The 22,863-nt window shown below is 48.4% G+C and overlaps 3 protein-coding genes across 6 annotated transcripts in view; 1 reads left to right on the plus strand and 2 right to left on the minus strand.

Annotated features, from left to right (window-relative positions):
- Positions 1 to 13,980, plus strand: part of LOC143370467 (uncharacterized) — an 80,854-nt gene extending 66,874 nt beyond the window's left edge. For 2 of the 4 annotated variants that reach the window (XM_076815623.1, XM_076815622.1), the window contains 3 exons: positions 2,925 to 2,948; positions 3,588 to 3,703; positions 8,871 to 9,009. In XM_076815623.1, the coding sequence (XP_076671738.1) occupies positions 2,925 to 2,948; positions 3,588 to 3,702 (139 nt within the window). In that variant the 3' untranslated portion in view covers position 3,703; positions 8,871 to 9,009. Of the gene's footprint in view, positions 1 to 2,924; positions 2,949 to 3,587; positions 3,704 to 8,870 lie in introns of all 4 variants that reach the window. The other 2 variants (XM_076815620.1, XM_076815621.1) reach the window with 1 other exon arrangement.
- A 3,949-nt stretch (positions 13,981 to 17,929) lies between these two features.
- LOC143370468 (glutaryl-CoA dehydrogenase, mitochondrial) lies at positions 17,930 to 21,216 on the minus strand. The gene is made up of 8 exons (XM_076815624.1): positions 20,517 to 21,216; positions 20,337 to 20,369; positions 19,487 to 19,855; positions 19,284 to 19,413; positions 18,894 to 19,116; positions 18,582 to 18,811; positions 18,158 to 18,318; positions 17,930 to 18,091 (listed from the first exon to the last, which is right to left on the minus strand). Exons 1-8 carry the CDS (start codon positions 20,581 to 20,583, stop codon positions 18,024 to 18,026), a joined length of 1,281 nt encoding a protein of 426 aa, XP_076671739.1. The 5' UTR covers positions 20,584 to 21,216; the 3' UTR covers positions 17,930 to 18,023.
- A 50-nt stretch (positions 21,217 to 21,266) lies between these two features.
- On the minus strand, positions 21,267 to 22,456 carry LOC143370061 (caveolin-3). Its single transcript, XM_076814677.1, has 3 exons — positions 22,370 to 22,456; positions 21,980 to 22,159; positions 21,267 to 21,380 (listed from the first exon to the last, which is right to left on the minus strand). Exons 1-3 carry the CDS (start codon positions 22,454 to 22,456, stop codon positions 21,267 to 21,269), a joined length of 381 nt encoding a protein of 126 aa, XP_076670792.1.
- Between the last annotated feature and the right edge of the window lie 407 nt (positions 22,457 to 22,863).

Raw genomic sequence — 22,863 nt, forward strand, 5'->3', positions numbered from 1 at the left:
CGAAAAGCCACCTACCGACCGCACGTCAGAGATTTTCTGCACGTTAGGAGAACTGGGGGAGAGGGAGAGAGAGAGAGAGTAGCTCGTTAATGCTTTATCGCGCGGTGCGCTCGAGTGGATTTGGCCCACTTAGCCGTTTCTGGAATCCTTCGATCGATCCGCGTTGACATCCGGTTCTTGCTTGCATCCATTTCGAGTTCTGCCCGCCGATGGATACACGCCTGACAACCCGACCGTCTTTCCGCTTGACAATTTTAAAGTCAATTTTGGCCCCCCTTCTCGGCAGCCCGCGCGGAGACAACTGTCATCGGTGTGTCCTCCCGTCTGACACGGGGCAAGAATAGATTTTTATGCCTCGGAGGATATGCAAATGGTGCGCGAAAGCAGGTGTGTATCTCTTCTGCTGTAAGTTGGAAAGTTGCTGCTAGTACCTAGTTATCTTCAACTGTATGGATTCAGCTGTTATCTCCTTCTCGATTAAGGGCTCGAGGGGTTAACGAGAGTAAATTTCAGGTGGTCGAGAGTACTTCAGCTTCTTCTTCTTCTTCTTCTTCTTCTCTTGTGGACACTGCGAGGGCAGAGTCGTCGAGTCTGTTCGTTCGCAGATATAATCGATCGTTGAATTATTAGATAGGGAGGCATACGGAGACATCGTTTAGGTGTTTTAGTCGCGGCAGCTCCGTCTGATCGAGGAATAGAGGGATAGGAGGAAGCGGAGGGCGCTTCGAGCTCGCCCGCAAGTCGACGGTCGCCACGATCGAGCTTCCCCCGCTGCAAAGTCCCGGGGGTAATAATGAACGCGTCAATTTTCCGTCTCTGCCGGCCTGTCCACCCCCAAAGGCAACCCCCTGCGCCGGTATCCCCGTGTCCCTGTTCCCGGGTGCCATTTTTTTCGCGAGCTTCCTTTCATTCGTTATCGGCCGCTTGCTAATGGCACGCGATTGCCTTTTCAACCGCCACCCCCGCCCCCCCTCCCGAGTCCCCCGACAGTGTGTCTTCGTCCCTTTGCCGCCCCTCCGACTACGCGATGGCATTCCATTTTCGTGGATCGACGCCGCCATCGCCACGTGATCGCGGTCCCTCCGATGGAAATTTTAATTGGCAACGATTTTACGGGGCTAGATTCTTTCATTAGGAGCGAGGTTTTTAAGATCATTCCAGGGGCTGGCCACTCCTCGTGACAGCTTAATGGAGAATTCCTAACGCGATTCGACGCGATTGAAATATTCGGATGTCCAGCGATCGACATTCCGGCTTCGACGTTCCTCGGGGAGAGGATCGAGCGCAGTCGATGTTTTAAACGTTTCCTTGGGCCGATAGGGGGTGCCATTGGCAGATCCGAGAATTGGGACATTCATATGTTTCCGGGGCTGTGGCAGGACGATCGTGAGGCTTCGAAACGAGTTCTTCTAATTTCTGTTCAAGTACTTCTAAGCGCAGAGGAGCATCGTCTCTCGCCGTGCATAATCGATTTCGCCGAACTGCCAGCAGTAAGCGCGAGTTTTTCTCCGTCGCGCGAGCGATTCCATCCCGCCGGCCGAATGGGCAACGCATCGCCGAGGAATTTAAACGATTTCCAAGTTTTGAGGGACCGATCGACGCCGGACAAAGGGAAAATTGACGAGTTATTTAATCTAATATCGATCGGGGCCGCTGGGAAATTCCAGCCGGCTAGAGAGCGACGCACGCAGCGCAAATGTTATTTCTTCCCTTTCTTTTTCTGCTCCTCTTCTCCGTAATTATGCGCCATAACGTTACAACGGGCGGCACAAAGGGCCCGGGCAGTGATTACGTTCCAATTGCCAGCTAATATCGCGATCGAATCGAATTCGACGCGCGGGATCGTTATTATTTCAAAGAGCAGTCTGTCCGCGGGCGCGCGGCGATAAAATCGGCGCGGCGCGATTCGCTGAAAAATTAACCGATGGGGAAAACGCCCGCTCCGTCGCGGCGCGTTACGGTAACTCCTAATTGGGAGGAGCGGAGGGCTCGAGTGATTCCTAATTACGAAAATGGAGAGCCGAGGATCGCCTGGCCGGGGAGATGGAAGATCAAGAAACGCCTAATTACGAAATTCGAAAGCGGAGAGGCCATCTAATTAAACTACTTCCTATTAGGAAATTGCAAGATTGGCAGCTTCCCAATCAAGAAATCGGGATTTCTGAATTAGAATATGGAAAAGCCGGGGAGCGCGCCACGGTAGCTTCTAAGCTCGGGTGTCCGAGGCTCGATCGAAATCCGTGGCCGGTGCAAAGATTTTCCGGCTCGCGACGGGGGATGGGAGAATTAGCTGTCGCGTCCGCGTTGGATACGTTCCAACGAGGGGGAGAAGAATAACGGGGTAAACGTACACTCGACCAGACATAAATACCACTCAGATTCGAAACAAGGCATCCACACCCACTCACTCGAGAACACGAAACGAAAAAACACACCGAATACCACTCGCTTTCTCCAAGGAAATGCATCTACCGACACTCTTGCATCGTCACACGTCCGTCCCCCTAACGCCCCTTGCCCTGTTGGTACCCTTTAGTGACATGTTTATCAGCTGTAGCATTAATTATAAGTTTGAGATATTCGTGGTATGCAATATGAACCCGCCCCCTTTTTTATATCCAGTGACTTGTATACATGTTACTTATATATATATATATACATATTACATTGCCATTAGGCAAAATTTTCTTGAATATGCGCATCTGTATATCGAGGCATCACCTTTTTCGTTTCGCTCGATGAACGGCACGAGAGGGAGTGTGGCATTGTTTGGCAAAACGAAAAAGTGGCATACGCGATAACAGACAAGAAAACAAAAAAAAAAAAATTCATAGAAACTGAAGAAGACGAGCCCCGAGACGGAGGCCCGTCCGACCGAATAACTTCGTCGTTCATTCACGTTCGTTTCTTTTTTCTGCTTTCAGCTGCACAGATTCCACAACGCGCAAGTAAGTACGATTAAATTACATCGAAAAAACGACCCGTCCACCCCCTTTCCCAGTTCCGCGTCTACCACGTAATTGGTGGCAAGAATCTCTCCCTTCCGATCCTCTTTTCTTCGCGTTTCGAAAAAAAAAAACTTCGCGTTTAATGGCTACTTGCGAGTCCGTTTCGAGTAGAAGACGTCGCGTTTGAGCTGGCCTTCTTTCCATTCCCGTCGGGACGCTATTCATCGGCTAATTACCAATTAGTTCCCGTCCTCTCGCGACAGCGAAACGTCTCCGGCGGCGCGGTCTTTGCGAGAACCAGAACTTTTAATCCGTTCCTGGTCGAAACCGACAACCAAAACAATTTGCCAGTGCTCGGGCGTTCGGTACATTGTGCCGGGGTAAAGGAGGGTTCCCTGCTTCCTTGTCGCGATTCGGAGCAGGAACGGATCGAGCGCGACTCTTCGAAAGTTCTTGGAAAAAGTGCCGCGTCAAAGTGACCGAAGTGGTCGTTTCGCAATTATAAATCTCTTACCTCCTATCCGTCCCTCCACCTATCTCCCGTCGAGTGTTACTCCCGTTCTATGGCGAATCCTCCAACGATTCTTTCCAACGTCGGTTGTTCGAGGGCGATCCACTAAAGGATGGTTTGAATTTTAGCATGCAAGAGGAAAGACGAGATGGCGAGCCAGGCAGAACACCAACAGCCCGCCCCCAAGAAACCGCGGCTGGTTTTCACAGACCTTCAGCGCCGTACTCTACAGGCTATTTTTAAAGTAAGTCTTGTATAACTTAACTCGCGTTTTGATCGATAGCGCCCACTCTTCCACCTTCGGTCTCGCGATTGTCCCGGGGTGGAGGAAGCAGCAACACGCTGGGGCAATCGAATCGGGACCTCCCTTCTTTTCCCCCACTCTGCGTGGAGCATAATTTTCCTAACGCGTGATTCTTAATCAACCTTGCGGGAGAGAAAGGGTAGTCCGTTCCACCCTGCCGCGAGCAAAGCATTCGGGGAATCAACCGACGAAACCTCCACCGGTTCCTGGCGGCCGTCGAGGGCAATAGGCATCGTTAAAAGTGGAAGGCGCGTACCGCGCGGCGCGGCAGGCGAGGGGGTGGATTTTTGTCCCGTCGCGACGGGAACGCTAATGAGGAAACGGACAATATCGATGGCCATTCTTGAGAGTGGTCGCGATCGTAGTCGCAATCGAAGCGCGCGGGGAGAGCGCGACGGAGGAATCGGCCGCGAAATTATTCAAGACGGATCGATAGGGAACGGTGGCGGTCGACGCGGGAGGGTGAACTCACCCCCTGGGGTAGATACGCGCCGTTTTTCTCCACGTGCACGCGAAAAATCAGGGTTACGACACGCCACCTGTCTCATCGCCTCTACCCTCGAGGATTCAAGATTCTTCGTCGCTCTTAAAGGTTAACTTCGGCTTGGGACAGCGATTCGGTTCTGCTGGCATATATCGCTCCACCCCCAATTGCTGATTCTCTGAATCTTTGTCCACGGTTGAAAGCGCAGTACGAATGGGGAGAAGAATTCGAGTCTTCTCGAATGTTACGAGCTAAGGTTGGAAGTGGAGGCAGAATACGCTCGGTAATGTCGTTGGGAACTATGCCAAATAGTTAGCAAACCGAGCCTACGGCAACTGCGACGAGCTTGTCATTAAAGGAGGCATTAAAAGACAACGAAAGAACACGGGAATGACAGAGGGGAATTTACGCGGCCGTGCACTCGATACCTTCTCGGTGGGCCATCGATACCGCGGCCATTCTACTCTTCGCGTAAAATTCTGCAATCCTTGGAACACGGTTTTAGTAACGACATGCCGCTAATTGAGGACTTGCACCGAGAGAGGTGCAACTTCGTTTCTTACAGTTTTTCAGTTATAACGTGTAATATATGTAGATAAAAAAATCTATATCGTTGATGCAAATCCGATAACAAATGAGCGATTTATTGCAAAATTTTGTGCAATGTTTTTGTTTCGGGGCGGCTCCAGATTCGAAAAATTCGCCAAAAATAGAAACGAAGACATATCAACTCAATAAATACTATCTACTGTGCGAAAATGTACATTATTCGATTAGTGTTCTCTTTTCAATGTTAAGTGAAAGAAATAATTTTATGAACAGATTTTTCGAACTTTTTCGAAGTTGATAAAGGTGGAATGCACTCCTCTCGCTGCAAGGTCCTCAGTTGCCGTTTAACTGCGTCTTATATTGTGCCTGCCTTTCGTCGAAGACTACAGACTCTTCGAGTAGGAAGCTGATGTTCTATTAAATGGGAAATGAACTTTAAATTTAGAAGAAATTTATTCAAAGAGTAAATCTAGCTTAAATATAGGATGATCTGAATTAGGACTAGTGGTTCTCTGTTAGGTTTCAAGTAGATGTAGCTTTAATCGAGAATAAGTATCGACTATATCTGGATTAAGCTAACGCGCAATTGTATAGTGTGACTTCAGTTTAAATTATTAACTTTTAATCTCTTTATTGGACCTCGATTAAGTTTCACTTAGAAGTGAGTTAGATGTTTGTCAGCTGCGTCCCGAAGAGCTTCTCCCTCTCCAGAGAACAGCGCGGGAGTTCTTTTCGTTCCTATATCTTTCTTCCAACTTCGTATCGATTAGTCTCCGCGGGACGCAAGGAGAGTCAGATTTATCGAGGCAATTGGAATGCAGCAGAGCCGGGGCGAGATCGGATCGACTCTGTCGGCTAGATTGCGGGATAAATATGGAAATAACGCGGACGTTCCCTAGGAAAAGGGAAAATGGACTCGCAGCGTATTCGCCAGTTCTTTGGAAGTATGCCAAATAGTTCGCGAATTGACCTTAGCCCAGTTAACGCCACCGCTCGATCTTTCTCGCGTTCCGCTTCTATTTCCCGCTCGATTATTCGGGCCCCAAACTTTCCCCGACTCTTATATTAATTCCTCAATTTGTAAAAATGAAAACAGGAAGGCCGTTCTTTGGATTATCCGCTCGGACGAAGTAGCCGCCGAAGAAATACATTGAAAGTGCGAGAGATCGATTGTCAAGCAGCGACGAACGAGTTCGCGCGGGGTAGGTGCGAAGCCAGCGACGGAAAGAAATTAAATTAAGCCAGTAGAACCGCGCTATTACGAGAGATTTAATTACTCGAAGTGCCGCGGGCGTTAGCTGGCAGCGTAATTCGCTAAATACTTGAAGCGACACCCGCGCGAAAGCAGGATACTCGCAAGAGACGTTTAAGCGACCGTTTCGGCCCGACCCGACGCAAAATTCCGAGCCGATCGAATTGCGACGTCGTTGCGATTAATTTCACCTGGCTCGCTGTTGCTGGCCGAAATTTCATCCGGAATTCTGAATAAACGAGTGGATCTGAATGAAATCCGCGCGATCGATCGATCTCATTGATGGCGGCTCGCCGCGAGTGTCTCCAGTCACTGGAATTTCCTGCAATCTGCCGGAATCACGAATTTTCTCCAATCTATTATGCGTCTTAATTGCGCGAGTTCTCTTAGCTCGCTTCGGCGGCTATATTTACGGGCGTTCCTTAATTGAGCAGGTTCTCCTGCCACCTAAAGCACTCGCAACTTTTCTAAGCCTTTCCATCCGAATGTTTCACCCCCCACTGTTGCGTTGAAAAGTTCGATGGCGGCAGGAATATCTAAAAGCTACGGTACTCGAAGAGCAGGTGTCGTTCGTGGTTTTTGAAGTTGCACGCGCATCTTTCAAGCCGTGACACGTATGCAAGCCACCCCTCCTTTCCCTCCGTATGCCTTCAGGCACGGTGCACAGTGGCTGTCAAGGAATAATCACGATCCTTGTGCCGATAGTGTCCCGCATTTCCAACAATTGATACGCCTCTCTGTAGGTATATAGAAATCGGTATCCCGTAGACAGAGGAGGCTACCTTCGTTTCGTTGCGTTACACGCGGTGAATTACACCTAGACAGGATATCAATACGGCTGCGGCTCCTTGAACGTCACCTCGGTGCATCCTCCAAGTGAATTAAGTGAAACTAGGTTCCTATTCGAATTTTCTTAAACTCTCTTAAACGGTGTATCGCGACTTCTCTCAATTACTTATGCCTTAGAATGTTCTGTAATTTTCTAACACCTTTCTGGTATCTATATCTCGAAACTGTCTGATATTTATCAAGTCCTTCTAAATTCATTGTTTCGAGTTCTTTTAAATTCATTCCTCGGAGCTGTGTTCTCCAGCTCTTAAAACTAATAACCGGGGGAAAGGATAATTCGCGGGACTAGGCCATGCGAATCGTTCGTTCTAGCGCAATTGCGTACAAAAGCCTAAACGTTCGCGTTTCATACGTGGAGCGCGTTAATTATCCCGTTCAGCTGCACGCGTAATCGAAGTATCGGTTTGTAATAATTGTTGCTTCGACCAATCGATACGCTCTACCCCGTCCGTTTATTGATCGACCGACGTCGAGTAAGAAACGTCGCGTGGGAAGGAAGCGTGCCAGCTCGTTCGCCACATGCAGAGAAATGTTTGCCGTGTATAACACTGACGGCGATTTTTCCCTTTCGCCGCTTCCGTGTAGGGTAGAACGAATCTCAAAGAAGATCTAGATTCCCCGAGGGCGCGAGTCTCTGTCGCAGAAACTTCCCCATGCTTGTGTCTGCAAAAAGTGAATCGTAAATTTTCTAATTCATTGGCGAAGCGCTTATCACTCGGGTGTTTGAACAAGGACGAGAGTTGGCTAGAGAGCGGGTCACTTGTCGAAAGAACACAGGACTTAGAGTAATCGCAAGCTTTCGATGACCTCCGAATTGTTTCTGTAAATTCTCCACCCTGCACAGTGGTTCGAGTATACTACATGCTAGCTGGAGAAAATTATTTTTTCGCGGTATTGGGTTTATATGGGGTTCAAATTGTATCACAGTTTATTATTTCACCAAAAATATCAATGAAATAAAAATATGACTAAGTCAGTAAAGGAGAAAGGACAAAACGACAGTACACATTGTACTTTAACTATATATTTAACATATTGTACTATGATTATCAGTTATAACGTTATGATTATTCCTGTAATTTCTGAACTGTTTTCGAGTACGAGGCTCGGCAGGAGAGATAGCACAGTTGTTATATTTCAGACTCTATACGTATTATAGATTAACTACAACTATAAGTGTGCCTTATAACAATTAATTTCTTGTTAATTACATTACAGTACATAATAGAGTCTGAAATATAGCAACAGTGCTATCTCTTCTGCCGAGTGTCGCACTCGAAAAAAATTCACAAAATATAGTTTTGCAAATTTTTGCAGATCGATCGTGTGATTAAAAAAAACTAGAAAGTCTATACTTCCCATACATTCAACCCTTGTTGCGTGGAACGACGTGGAACATATAGTAAAACACTGTTTTAATAGCCATCTTATATTAGGTGAGTCAACTGTGGCTCGAATTTTTTTTAAAACTCCACGGAAAACTCAGAAGTTACAGGAATAAACATAATCTTGCAACTGATAATTATAGTTAAAGTACAATACTGTCATTTTGTTCTTTTTCCTTTATTGAATTAGTCATATTTTTATTTCATTGATATTTTCAGTGAAATAATAAACTGTGGTACGAATCAGGTTTCTTTCTAACAATTTCAACCCCATATAAACCCAATACCGCGAAAAAATACTTTGTCCAGCTAGCATGTAGTATGCTCGAACCACTGTGCCCTGCTTCGATTGTCAAAGGAGCGATCAGAAGTCTGCTTAGAAACTCTGCAAACGCTGCTCGAGTAGCCAAAAACTGAACGTCCACCCCTAAGCAATTCCTCTCCAGCGTAAGAAACTGTCAAGGTACCGCATATTTCTAGACATCTACTGGAGGAGGTCTGGGTTAGGTAGATCTCCACCCAAGTAGGCTAGTACTCTAATAAATACTGATGAATATGAAGGTTCACTGACCGACTGGTGTCTTACAGGAGACCAAGAGGCCGTCGAAGGAGATGCAGGTGACAATCGCCAGGCAGCTGGGCCTGGAGCCGACGACGGTCGGCAACTTCTTCATGAACGCTCGACGCCGCTCCATGGACAAGTGGAAGGACGAGGACCCGAAGACGGTGGCCGTCGAGGAGGGACAGCTATCACCCACAATAGGTATCGGGCAACGGCAGCCCAGCGACGTTTTGTGACACACGTCCGACCACGAGGAGTACCACGACGAGTCGCCCGAGGAAGATCTGCCCTTCTCGTAAGGGCCGCACGTAAACCCTCGACGCAACACTCACGACTGCCCGATCACGACCGGTAGCATTCGCCAGCCAGTCGACCTGGAACGATAGTTTTTTTACCACCGCTAGCAAGTCTTCACGATCGCTCGTAGAGTCTTGTTTCGGCCAGGTAGCGAGGACCCCGAAGCGCGCGTTGATAACAGGGCTGCTCGCGTTAACTGGATTATACACAGTGGCTGAACTTTCGGTATGGATGTTTCTCAGATTCTAGAGATGAAGATTCTGCAGGGATTTGAATGGCATCGATGTTATTTGCTGATAAGGGTTCCTGGGCAGACTGGGAGGTTTTTTTGTTCTCGCGGTTTAATTTCCGAAGGGGATTTCAATGGGAATGGAGGCATTTTCAGGTCGGGGAGTATCGTTTGACATATCGCAGGATGGCGTGATTATCTTATAGCCACTGTGATAATTTTTTAACCGCAACCATTCGCGACGCGTGGCAGCCTCTGTTCGTGAATATTGCAATCGGGCCTCGCTGTGACCTGCTAAACAACACGCCTATCGCTGTTTCTAACATTCCTAAGTGCAGTTTAACAACAGAATTTCAAGCTAGTGTGCCGTTGCCGCTGTGGAAGGGGATAGAACTCGCGAGTATAGCAATAATTCTGTGAAAGTAGACAGCAGAGATCCTCGGCTTAAATGAGAGTGGCTTCGCTCTCGATAATATTTCACGATCGTTTCCTTTCTCATGCAGGAGCTTTCCACGAGCGCGACGGCGGTAGAATTCGTTTGAAAAACAGCCGGGCGTAGGATGATGATCGAACGCCACGTTCCAGGAGTCGGGGTCGGTGTATCGTTGAGTGGCGTCGAAAGAAATCGTGCTGGCCATCGGCTTCCGGTCGCGAGAATTCTCACTGCCCCCGCCAACAGGGTTCGAGCGATCCTCGAAGGGTTGCTGGTCGACGGGAAGCTCGACTTCCAAAGCACCGTTCGAGCTGAAGGTCGAACTGCTCCGAGGAACATGGTGCCATAATTTGCCATATTAGAGTAAGCTACCTTTCTCCGCGGAGAGGTCTCCTTCGCCCCCTCGATTTAGAACACATTTCTAGTCTACGCGTGTCGTCGGTGGTTCCTCGAGGACCGCCTTTTTTATCTAGTCAAAATTATTTGAAGACGCGCTGTAAGTTTCCTAGAAGATACACGTTCGAGGCTCGCGGTCTTCCTGGGGCGAGGAAAGGATTATATTTGCGTTCAAACCTACGAGAGACGGAGAGGGTTATTTTCCTGGATATTAAACGGGTCCACCCTTTGCGATTTGCGCTTTCCTCCGGCGAGCAGCCTGGGGTAGTTTACCAGAAAATCCTTGAGATTGAACAAGCGCAAGTGTTTGTTTGTTTTTTATTATTATTCTAACGAGTACTTTGAAGGATAGAGGGTTTAGTGCCATGCGGATGATATCCTGTGCCATGTTTTACTTAATTTAACGTAGGAGAGAAGGACTTGCGAAGTAGAGGCTGACTTGCTGTGAAATCGCGGGGGGTTCCAAAGCTGTGAGAATTTTGTTAACGTACCCCGACGTTTCTTTTATGAAATACACCTTTCCAACGACCCGGGGAGACCGTCGTTGTCAGTGATCAACGTCGCCACTTTGAGCTAAACTGTTCATACACAAATATCCTCGATTTCGATTGAAAATTAGCCCACCTGGCCTTGCGAGCAATACCAAAGAATTCCTGCAGCAGAGCGACATAAAATTCCTTCTTAATCACGGTCAACTAAACGCGCAAAGTGGCAGCGCCTCGATCATCAACCAAAGTGCCGAAAAGAATCGATCGAACATCGAGGGGGTGAAGGTGGAAGGTGGCAAAGGGGGTGAGAAAGCTCAGTCCAGGAGGTGGGTGGTCGAAGGGGGTGTTCAGGACTCGTCGTGTCCTCGTTGGTCGCTAAAGGAACAACAACGGAGAAACCCGTAAAAAAAAACTGAACAAGGACGCGAACAAGAACAGCTTCGTTTCTTAAAAAGACAGACAAACACACACCCACCCACACACACACACACACACACACACAGATGAAGAGAAATAGAGAGGCAAACATTCACACATTAACACAGAGACCACGAAGAGATGAATAAAGATACAAACAAAAGTGGCATCGTGTCGGGGGTGCACGTGCCAAGTGATATATATATTCTATGTATGTAATGAACATTGTATATCAGAGTGGACGCTGTTTTGTGCGAAGCGACGGAGAAGAGGAGGAGACGGGACACGGGAGGTGCGGAGGGGTGATCGTTCGCGAGAATTAGTGGTTTTCAGTGTTCACCGGGATGCGAGGGGGAGAGCTGATTGAATGCATGGGAGGGAGAGAGTGAGAGAAACAGAGAGAAAGAGAGACTTTGCGAACCGCACTCGATACCGTACCGCAATTGTGCTGTGCTATTGTACATATTAAAGAGAAAGAGAGAGAGAGCGAGAGAAAGGTAGAGAGAGAGAGAGAGAGAGTGAGAGAGAGAGGGAAAGAAAGAGAGAGAGAGCGAGAGAGAGAGAGAGAGAGTGAGCCTGTGTGAGAGAGATAGAAACAAAGAGGAGAGAGACACATACATACACACACGCGCGCGCGTGGAGGTACTTTCGATTGCGTGGAAGAGCGGTGATCGAAGAGACTGAAGGGAAAAGCACCGATTTCCAATGGCGGAGGAAGCTTCTTTTCGCGTTTCCCGCCTGCTCGCGAGCCGTTCCTCGTTGGGAAACTTCGTTTTTGCGTTCGATGAGGATTATTTTTAAGCGGACACGCGACCCTCCCCCCCCCCCGTCGGGATACACTTGCGAGCGACGTTACCCCCTGCCCCTTACCGGTTTCGAGGCGAGAAACGTGGAGAAAACCCCTCTAAAAATCATCAGCACCGCCCTCCCTGCGCATCGGAATATTGGCAAAATAGGATCGTAGAAGTGTATCTGAGACCCGCTCGGCTACTTTCAGCCCACAGCTTGAATACCGCGAAGGGCTCCCGACCCTTCGGCAATCGAAGTTTGATTCGGTTATGACAGTGTGAAACCGGAGCGGGCAGGGTGGGAGGGGGTGGGGTGGGGCAAGGGCGCGTTCGCAGGTTGGCCCGCTGGAAGGATCGTTTGAACAAGAATCTTCTGTACTAGTCTGTATATTGTACCGTTACGTTGAAACGTCCGAGCGGCGGATACTTTCAAGCTTCTCCGGCCCGCGGGCACTCGAATCCTGCGTTCGTTCGATTTTTCGCGCTCGACGTTCCGTTTCCCGATCGAGCACCGACCTGGCGCGCAACGAGGCGACGGGCGGAGCGCGAGGGTGCCGGAATAGTCACCGCGTCCGTGTGGAAGGGAATGGCTAGACTCGTCGTACCAAAGGCTTAGGACAGCGGAAACGGATGCGGCCCTGCGCGGCCGTCGATTATAAGATCATATATAGTACAAAGTAAACATATATTATTGTAATAACGATTACGAGTAAATGTAAGTGAGGGAGCGTCGCTGTTTCAACGGGGTGTTACAATGGTGATACGCGGACAGGAACGTTGACGTTTAAGGGGGGCTGGGTGGAAGAGTGCTGTCGATGGCGTGTGTCGAAGTACGAGGGTAGGGGGGGGGGAGAGAGAGAGATGAAAAAACGACTCTGAAAGAGGTGACGGCGCGAAGCGTGGAGTTCTCACGCGAGTTTCCTCGCCCGGCGTGGTTCCGCCTCGTTGTCGGACGCGATCACCTGCGCGAGGACGTTGTACCGGAGGGTTGTATCGGGATGGAACCGAGGGAGGAGAGAGGGTGTTCGCGTTAACGATGCGTCGACTTCGTCTGCCTTCGTTTCAGATGATCCGATGAAGACGAGTTCGATATTTCTGGAGAGAGAGAGAGAGAGCAAAAGATATTCTATTCCAATTATGTAACCGAGAATCGTGCGGAGGGTAGTCGCAAGGGACCCGGAGCAGTCGTCGCATCGTTAGAAAGGGAGAAGCGGCGTGTAGAAGGTTGGAAAGAACGGGAGTCGGTGGAAGAACGATGAGGAATCGAACGGGACGGACGAGAGAGCGAGAATCTCGAGACCATAAGAGGAGAAACTAGAGGAAGACCGCGATGGGAGAACTCTATCTGTACGATAAACTTGTAAATACACTATTAATTGCGCTCGCGTTCGCGGACGATTCTATTTATTATTACTACGATCAGCGTCGATCATCGCCATTTGCCATCGATCACCTTTGTCACTATTCTTCTTCTCCTTGATACGATTATTTATATTGCCATTCCTATTATGATTATCGTCATTGTTGCGATTTTTATTATTGTAACTGGAGAGCGGGAGAGAACGGAGGAGAGAGAGAGAGGTGGATGGAGACAGAGAGACAGAGAGAGAGAGAGAGAGAGAGAAATTGATTGATTATTATATAAATATACCGTCTACACGTTCTTTGTTGATGAAGGAGAGGGATGAAACGGGGTTGCGGAGGGGTGAAAGGAAAGTTTAACTAGAGCAATTATTCGAGAAACGTTGAACGGAGACGAAGGGATGGCGCATCGTTAAGGGGCAGGGGGAGTATAAAAAAGCAACAACGTCGCGTTTGAGTTGTGTGGTGTTTAAAACGGGATTCATCATAGGGGGTGGGGGCAGGGTTGCTGGAGGATTATCACAAAGAGGAAAGGGGGGTACCGAAGGACACACGCACGCTAGGTACACGCGAAACAGAACCCGCTAAGCGTCATGCAAGAACATAGTATATAATTATATATATACTATATATATATATAAATATATATAAATATAAATATGAATATAAATATAAATATAAATGAATGATATATTATATATATAAATATATAAATATAATTGCCATTTTCAGGCAGCCCTGGGGTAGTTAGGGGGAGGGTGGGAAGTCGGGATTCGGGTGGGTGGGGATATAATTTAGTACATAGCGAGAACCCCAGCGATCGATGGGGTTGCGATTGTCGATCGATCCCGGTGCCGATCGATCGACGATACGCGAACACACGTTAATTAGTAGACACCGGCTACGAGAGGACCGCAACGGATGAACAGAGAAGAGAGTATTCGATGATCTATTTATGTATATTTGCGGTGCACGGTGCCTCGTCTCGAAACGACGATCTACGGGGGTTGAAGCGATTAGAGAAAAAGAGAGCGAAGAGACACGAGGGTGGAAATGGTGGCCGTGAATCCGACGGAGAGTGGTTGTTCCGCGACGACGCGGGGGTTGGGATTTCACGGGGGAGGGGACCTCGAGACGACGGTGAATGAACATATATAAATATAAATATATAAATAATATATATTAAAGAAGCAGAAGTAATAATAACGATAAAGGTGGGAATAAAAGCGTAGAGATTAAGAGAATCTATTTCGGGTCCGTGTGTGTATACGCGTTTTTTTATATTGCAACGATGCAAGTCGCGCGCGCGAGTTTTAAATCGATAGAAACGAAAGAAACGCGGCGGGAGATGGACAGGGGGGGTGGTTAGGGGAGAAGCCAGGCGTAGCTGTAAAAGTTAGTCCTTGGAGGGTGTGGAGAGGAGTTCGGGGTGGACGTTGGACGAATGTTGAATAATATATTACACGAATATATTATATTATCGTATAGCGCGCGTAAAGATCGTGGATGGCTTAAGGGAGGACTGGTTTCTGTGCTCGACTTGGCTACTCGCTTCGTAGGCTAAGGCTCGCTTTTGTAATTAGAGTGATTTCACTGTCGATCCTGTATCGTGCAATAGCGTTCGATAGAATTCCGTGGTTGAAGCCTGAGGTTGCTCCGAAAAGGTTCAAACCTTGTTTCACGGCCACTTTCGCGGATGATTTTAAGTACTCGATTATGAAACTGCTACTTCGTCGGATCAGTGAATCTGTTGAATTGTTTTTAAACACATATCCAGTGGATGAGATAGGGGCGCGACGATGTGTAATTCAGTTTTATCGGAACTTCGTCGTGCGCAACAGCTAGCATACACCGAATCTGTATCAAAGAAAAAGACCAAGCCGCGCTAATTTTGAGATGATTGACTATAACGTGGACCTACAACAAAGCTATCGGCAATTGAATCGCAGGAATCGTCGCGACGCCCCATTTCCAATCCACTCGAGCCAGTGGCGAGCGAGTGAAATAGAGATCAGAAACCTTTCGGAATCCCAGAGATAAGTCCGAGGACCTGTGGCCGCGTTTCGCGGTCGTTGATTAACTAATTATCTGTTAATTGGAGCGATTGAAGATCAGGAAACGACACTTTTGTGGTAACCAGAACGGTGGGGGGGGGGGGAGGGGGAGGGGGTTCGGGAAGAGAAAGAGAGAACGAGGCGAGAGCGGGTGAACGGTTCGTACGACAATAAGGTATCGATTAGTTAATCAGAGATGAAATAATGTAAAATACAAGTGCAAAAGCAAGTATACATTATTATATTTATTATAATACGAGGGTTCGTCGTGTCGGCATCCAGTGAAGGGAGGTTCGAAGTATAGGGGATTAGAAAATCTTCGACGGGAGGGCACGATCTCTTTCTCTAACAGCGGAAAGGGGGAAAGGATCGGGAGAGACGGAGCAGAGGGGCGGATGATTTTCACGCTGGGAGAGGCGACGTCGAGGCTCCTTTTTAGAATTTTAAAACGCGCGAGGCGCCGCGCCGCGAGAATCGATGCACAGCTTAGGTTTGCGGGACGTTTTAGTAAACGGGATTGCGAAACGAAGCGGAGGACGGGCGAAACAAAAGAGAGAAGAGAGAGAAGGTGGGCAAAAGTGAGAAAACGGGGGAGGATATCGAGAGTTCGGGAGCGAGAGGATCGCGGAAACGTATCGATCCCTCGCCTCCGGCGGTGTCGTTTTCGACGACCGCGCTGATCGATGACGCGGATCGACGGATCTCCGCGAGGACATACCAAAGGATCGTAGATTAACGCGAGTAAAAGATGAGAAAAAAAAAACATTATTTATTGTTTACACTTACGTATTCATTAGCGAATGACACAGACACACATACACGGAACACGCAGACACACACGTACAGAGAGTGATTGAGAGAGAATGAGAGGCAGAGGGGGAGGCTCGAAGAGCCTGAAACTTAGTCGCGGAAGCGGCGCGCCGTTGACTTTGCGAGGCGACGGTGAGAATCGAGCGCAAGTCCGAGTGTTAGGGGATAATTGTAAATGATGGAGTCGAACTTTCCCCCGTCGTCGGGGTATAGGAGATCGATCCAGCCAGGATGATCGACGAGAGGCTAGTTTTTTTCTTGTAAGTGACCACTTTGTTAGCGTCCGCTCGTCGATCCACCGGCAGCGATCGAGGAAGGGATCCAGGATCCGTGGAGCGTCGACTCGGGCTTCTCGTGTCGTCGAGATTTCGAATCTTTTTGGTTGCGTTGATCGAAACTGAATAGGGTAAAACGGTTGTCGAGGGGGAGTAGAGGGGGAGCTGGAAATTAGATAATTAAGGTGGGAAATTCGATTCCAGCATGGCGGACGTGTAACTATGTAATAGAGACACACACAGACAGACACACACAGAGTTCTGGGTGAGATGCAGGTGAGCATGGAGGCGGGGCGATTGTAAACTACTGTAAACTACGATGTTACTACGTTTTACCAAGAGCTTATTGTAGTCGAGAACCATTAAAAGAAGAACACACACAAACAAACAAACCAAAAAAAAAAATGGTAACTTACGTCGTAAAACCAACAAAAAAAAAAATAAGATGGTAATTGAGTGTAGCACGAACAAAAAAAAAAAAGAAAACTTCTTTACACTTTTGCACGAGACGTGTGTTGTACTTAAATTAATTATCGATTGACATATGTAATTAACGTTTTATTACTTAGCAATTAAACTTAATTTATTTATGATTAAATCGGAGTCGCTTGTGTTGTTGTGGACACGCCCTTGTTGACGATTAAGTCTTTGAATGATACGGGGCTCTGGAGGATCTCGCGTGTCCCCGCGCTCCTTTTGCGGCGCGGACGAGATGAGAGAGAAAAACTGTGCAATTCGACGGTGTCGAAATAAAAAAAAAAAGTGAGATAAAATGAGAAAAGAAAGAGACTTCTGGCACGATTCCTGATGGCATCTGGATTGTTCTTTGATTCTTCTTCACCGACACAGCGATCGTTCTTGTTCTTTTCTTCTTTCGTTTCTCTTCCTTTCGACGATCACATGTAAATCAATGGTACGAACGCACTTCCCTTTCGAATCGTTCACTGACACTCACGGTACCGTGCGACCCGATCTGACAGCGACCTGTTGCTTATTACCTTATTACCGGTGGCCTTTCTTTCAAGCTATTCGTTCGGTCGCGCCTGACCACTGGTTCCTGAGACTCGGTTCCGGCGACTTGTAAACACGATGGTTTCTGTACGACACGGTGACACGTTAGAGGGAAATTTAATTTTAAGCTTAGGATGGATTATAGAGCGACGGATGGTCAGCAATCGGGGTAGAGACGCCTTCGTTGTAACGACCGAATCTAGTCAAATAAAGCATTAACCCATGGGAGATTCACACAGTTAAGTTAAATAAACTCGAGAAAGAGCGAGTGGCCGTTTTGTCATTTATTCGACTGCTTTGTCTTTCGTTTCTCACTGCTTTTAGCCTTGTACTCAGCTACCAGAATTAACTGATTGTCCTTGGACGAACGAAAAGCGATTTCGAAAGCTGGATAATAAACAATTACGAATCAGACAGCGAGAGGGTTGCTTTGGGATTTTTGTAACATGGCATGTATCGATGATTCGCAAAAGGGGGATGACTTTCATTTGCACGGACAACTTCATTATTACAACAACTTCAGTATTTCACCGAAACGTGTTTAATTTGTATAAAAGCGTGTACAAAATAGTTTGATTATATACAGTATATAACTGCATAAAAAATATGCTGCTCTTACTTAGGAACGGAAGGCCTGTATGCCAGTAATAACTCTGCCAAGTATCAGAGCGTGAATATCGTTTGTACCTGTGGAGAACAATGATAGATAGAACTACCCAGCGATATCTTGCTCGCGAAGGAGCGTGTACGTACCTTCGTAGGTAACTACGCTCTCTAAATTCATCATGTGCCTGATGACATGGTACTCGTCCGATATCCCGTTACCACCTAACATTTCTCTGGCCGTTCTCGCGATTTCTAGAGCCTTCGTTGCTGAATTCCTCTTGATCATGGAGATCATCTCTGGTGTTTCCCTAACGAAAGACAAGTTTCATGACAAAGTAATAATTCAGAAAAGTAAGGGAATCGAAGAAAACAAGAGGACAACGAAAGTTTGAGAAAACGTGACCAAGAAGAGGAAGAAGAAGAGGAGGAAAGAGAGGACCCAAGAGGAAGAACTTTCAACGTGGCCAGCGTTGCTTCAGCTACCTCCAGCACTGAGGCACAGAGGCTGACGTTGCAAAGATTCACCGAAAGCCAGCGCTAACACTAAAAGCAAGCAAAATGCTCCCCTTACTTGCCCTCGTCCTTCAGCCTGCCCACCCTCAGGCAAGCCTGAAGACCGAACGCGATGTCGCACATCATGTCGGCCAGCTTCTTCTGCACTAACTGATTCGCCGCCAGCGGCCTGTTAAACTGCTTCCTCTCCAGAACGTACGACCTGACCAGCTTCAGACAGGTTTCCGCTGCGCCCAATGCACCCCACGCGATCCCGTACCGAGCGTTGTTCAAACCGCTGAACGGGCCCTGTTTCAACGTCGCTCAATTTACACTTTACACCCTTCGCTTTTACCACTGTTCCTTTTCTAAGCTCTCCACGGAGACTCACTCTCAGGCCCTGAACGTTCGGCAGGAGGTTCTCCGAGGGCACCTCCACGTTGTCCATCAGGATCATGCCCGTGATGGAAGTCCTCAGCGAGAACTTGCCCTCGATCTTCGGGGTGGACAGGCGGTTCTCGTTGCCCTTCCTCTCCACGATGAACCCCCGAATCTGACCGTCCTCGCACTTGGCCCAGACGATCAATACGTCCGCGATCGGGGCGTTCGTGATCCTGATTCAGAGTGGCTGTGTAACTAATTAGATGTTTCGTAATGGAAGATGAGACGAGTCTTTGAATCTACTGGCGGTGGTTGTTAGTGGTGCTAGTGTCTGCGGAGGATTTCTGGAGTCTCGCTTAGTGGATTATGTGTCGTTTACGATGCAACGATCTCGACTGACCATGTTTTGCTCCCGTTCAGTCTGTAAAGCTTTTTCTGCGAGTCGTAAGTAGCCCTAGTCTCCATGGACCCTGCGTCGCTGCCGTGATTCGGTTCGGTCAGCCCAAAGCACCCGATGGTCTCGCCGGAAACTGTAAATGATCGGTACATTGAATGGTGTCAGTGTACCAAACAATGCCATCGTCCAGTTTTTCGAAAACGTACCCAGTTTGGGCAAGAATCGCTGCTTCTGCGACTCGTCCCCATGGGAGTTGATGGAACCTATCGCAAGGGAGGATTGCACGGACAGGGCAGACCTGTACCCACTGTCTACAGACTCGATCTCCTTGGCCAGGAGCCCATAAGCCACCGAGGAAATCCCCGCAGCACCGTAGCCCTTCATCGTGCAACCCAGGGCGCCTAGCTCCCCCAACTCCCTCATGATTTCCTTGTGGAACAGCTCCTTACGGTTCGCCTCGATCACTCGTGGCAGCAGTTTCTCCTGGCAGTAGGAGCGAAACTGGTCCCTGACCAGGATCTCGTCCTGGGTCAGTTGGGACTCCAGGTCGAACGGGTCCTCCCAATTGAAGGTAGCTAGTGTTTGCAATCAGCGTCAAAATCTGCCCTTCGAATGCTCCAAATAATTGGGGCCATTAAGATTAGGGAAAGATGCTGAGCGGATTTCAAAGTTGCATCTTCAATTTTTTTTTTTAAATTTCGTACTGTGTTGCAGTGACGAGCAACCCGCGGCCCGCAATTATTTCCATTGCAAATCTATGTCAGAATTAACAAATTCACTGATAAATTAAAATTCTTTGAGTAGCGTATTTCTGTATTTAATCTTGCGGTCCACGTAGCGTATCAGCTTTCCACTTTTGGCCCGCTACGGGCTAAAGGTTGCTCATCAGTGCTGTACTGGGTGCATTAACTCCCATTCGAACGAAATATGAACCACTGCTGACATCTGACTGCAGAAGCCGCAGCTATCAACTGGACAGAGTCACAGCTGATTACGAGACGGCTGTTTCCACGAGAAACAACAGCAAAACAGTGTAGAAGCGTAAAGAGCACTTACATTGTCCTCCCAGCGAGGATGAAACGGAGATCTCTGATTTGGAGCACCGATTAAGAATAATAAAAGACTCGCAGCAGAATAATGTGGAATGGAGATGAAAGTTTGTCAGCGAAAGAAAATTGTTTACACGTGTTTCCTTTTATATGGTAACTGATTTTACATGTCTCGACGAAAGGATACGCCTGGATGGAGCTCCTTGGCAGAATCGACCGCATCGTAGAAGAAACTTGTGCGCGAGGGCTGCCATATTGATCGAAAACCAGCAGAGAACTGACTTGTTGGCCCAACGAGGAGCTCCTTATCAACTTCGCCCCACTTAGAGATTGATGATAAAAGCAACCGAGCTCTGTCTGTTTTTTTTTTAAATTTCATGCTAATAATTTTTATCTACTGTACACAGATTGTTCGTGAAATCTGAAGCGACAACCTTGCATCGGTCGACAAATATGTCCGCGCTAGTGAGTACAAGGCGGGAGGTTTGAATTCATCACTGTTCTCAGCCAACGCGCTCTTAAACTGTAATTAACTTCGTGCCTCCAATTCGATATTTATTAAAAGCTTCTCAAAGCTACTGCGCGCTCGAGGTTCTAGCGCCGAAAGTTCTCACGAACGGAAGGGATACCGAAACCCCAAAGAGCACACTCCCACACATTTTATTTACAAACCATTATAACAATATATATATATATAGACGTGGTTCTCCTGCACGATCGAGAATTGACTATGTTTGCCCAGGTTGTCTGTAATAATTAGAACTGCGGTATGGGAAATGGCGGTGGAAAACGAGGAACTTCGTGTCGCTCGAAGACAAGGAGATGCGACGGGACAGTGCTCGTCGTTGAATGTTTCGTACTATTTTTCGGCTCGTCGATGCGAAAGGCACTTGAATGATTCAGAAACGCGAAGGCTGGTCGATCTCCTGGCGGGAGCTTACACCACTAGAACGTCGTCCTTGTGAGCAGGACCATCTGGTAGCTTCTGACTAGTGACGCGAATGTTGTGGAGCAGGTAGCCAAGGGAATCCATGACTGGCCGCACGACCGCCTGCGTCACGGCTGTGAGGAAATTCCTCGTAGCAGCGCAGGTTATTTTCCAGACGCGGAGACAGGGCGCCAGGCACCATATATGCTGGAAAGATCGATCTCTTAATTCCCCTCGCCGTGACTGGACAACGCTTCGCTGCTGGGCGATAATAATCCAGGCTTTCCTAATTGCAAGCCTTCTGGAAAAGCTTGGCAGAGGACGTTCCAAGAACGTTGCTGCGAAGTTCCCCAAGGCCTGAGGGTGCTCTGCTTTTCAAGTCTAAGCCTCGGAGGAAGCGCAAGAAAGTTCCTCGAAGTTTGGACGCGGCTTACACTCGACAGCCTTCTATCAGTGCTAACTGGTGGAGCCGAGTGCGACGTCTTCGAGGGTCCGACACCGCCGCCTAAGCTTTCGCTATGACGCGCGGAATGCAAGTATCTTTGCGCAGCGGTGCAAATCCAATATACTATTCTTTTTTTACCACTTCGCGCTGTGCCGATGGAACGAGCTGCTCCGGGGGAGCGTGGAGAGCAAAAATAAACGCACCGATCGCGGCGCAGATAGCGCACCTGGCCGTGATCGATCCAGCAGAGGAGCGAGAAAAAGGGTTGTCGACTCACCTGAAACGCGAGGCAAGCGAAGGTGAAGCCCAGGCAAAGGGCGAGCAAAGGGGCGACGAGAACGGAGAGGAACACGTAGCAGCATCCCCTGGACAGACGGAAGCAGTGGCCGCTCAGGCGCCACGCGCACTCGGGGCTGCGTATTCCTTCCGGTTCCCCGATCACGTCGTCCCACATCACCTGACATAACAATTCGTGACACAGGAATTCTCCTAGCCAAACGAGAAACCAAAGGCAAGAAAAAGAAGATGACGCAAACAAAATTGCAACGTGCCTCTGTAAATTCGTAGTGTCAATGAATCTGGTGCCTTCCAATTGAAACAGAGATAGACGAATGGAAAAGATAGAGAAGCGCGAGCCCAAGGTTGGCCTTACGGTAATCAGAGGTACCTGGAGGTGTTGGTTCAGGCTGTTCGGATCCCTGTCCTCCAGCTCGGTGTTGCTGTCGTCCCCCGTGGAGGACCCGGCCTTCTCCATCCCTGGAAACGTGAAAGACTCGCATGTCGGCAAGGAACACTTGAACGAGTTCTTGAAACGCCCGAGCATCCTTCCGTTCCGGCGCGATGCCTGAGCAACACCGTGTTAATCGAGTACGCTGGTCGAGAGACTACAGGTCAAGTGCGTCGCCATCGCGGAACTATAACGCGCTACACTGTCTAACACTCGAGCCTCCGCCGATCCATAAGACTTCCCATTGATTGTCGGGTCTTGAATAATGAATGCCTCTCTAGCAACCGGTGCACCGGTGCCAATGCCAGGATCAGACGGCCCGCTGCAGCGGACTTGTTGCCGCCTTCGAGCTGTTCTCCAAGGGAAACGCTACCGCGAGCTTACGTGTACACCTGGACTTCAACCTCGCGATATTCGGATCGATTCGGCTGCGA

The sequence above is a fragment of the Andrena cerasifolii genome, chromosome 6 (genome assembly GCF_050908995.1).
Source record: "Andrena cerasifolii isolate SP2316 chromosome 6, iyAndCera1_principal, whole genome shotgun sequence".
Taxonomy (NCBI): Eukaryota; Metazoa; Arthropoda; class Insecta; order Hymenoptera; family Andrenidae; genus Andrena; species Andrena cerasifolii.

Excerpts from the sequence above, each read along its gene's own strand:
- LOC143370468 (XM_076815624.1), bottom strand. The coding sequence starts at position 20,583 with ATGGCAGCCCTCGCGCACAAGTTTCTTCTACGATGCGGTCGATTCTGC. Across the intron at positions 19,856-20,336 it reads ATCCTCGCTGGGAGGACAAT|CTACCTTCAATTGGGAGGAC; the intron begins GTAAGTGCTCTT and ends TGCAAACACTAG. Across the intron at positions 18,092-18,157 it reads GAGCGTAGTTACCTACGAAG|GTACAAACGATATTCACGCT; the intron begins GTACGTACACGC and ends TGTTCTCCACAG.
- LOC143370061 (XM_076814677.1), bottom strand. The coding sequence starts at position 22,456 with ATGGAGAAGGCCGGGTCCTCCACGGGGGACGACAGCAACACCGAGCTG. Across the intron at positions 22,160-22,369 it reads GCCTGAACCAACACCTCCAG|GTGATGTGGGACGACGTGAT; the intron begins GTACCTCTGATT and ends TTGTTATGTCAG. Across the intron at positions 21,381-21,979 it reads TCGCTTGCCTCGCGTTTCAG|GCGGTCGTGCGGCCAGTCAT; the intron begins GTGAGTCGACAA and ends GCCGTGACGCAG.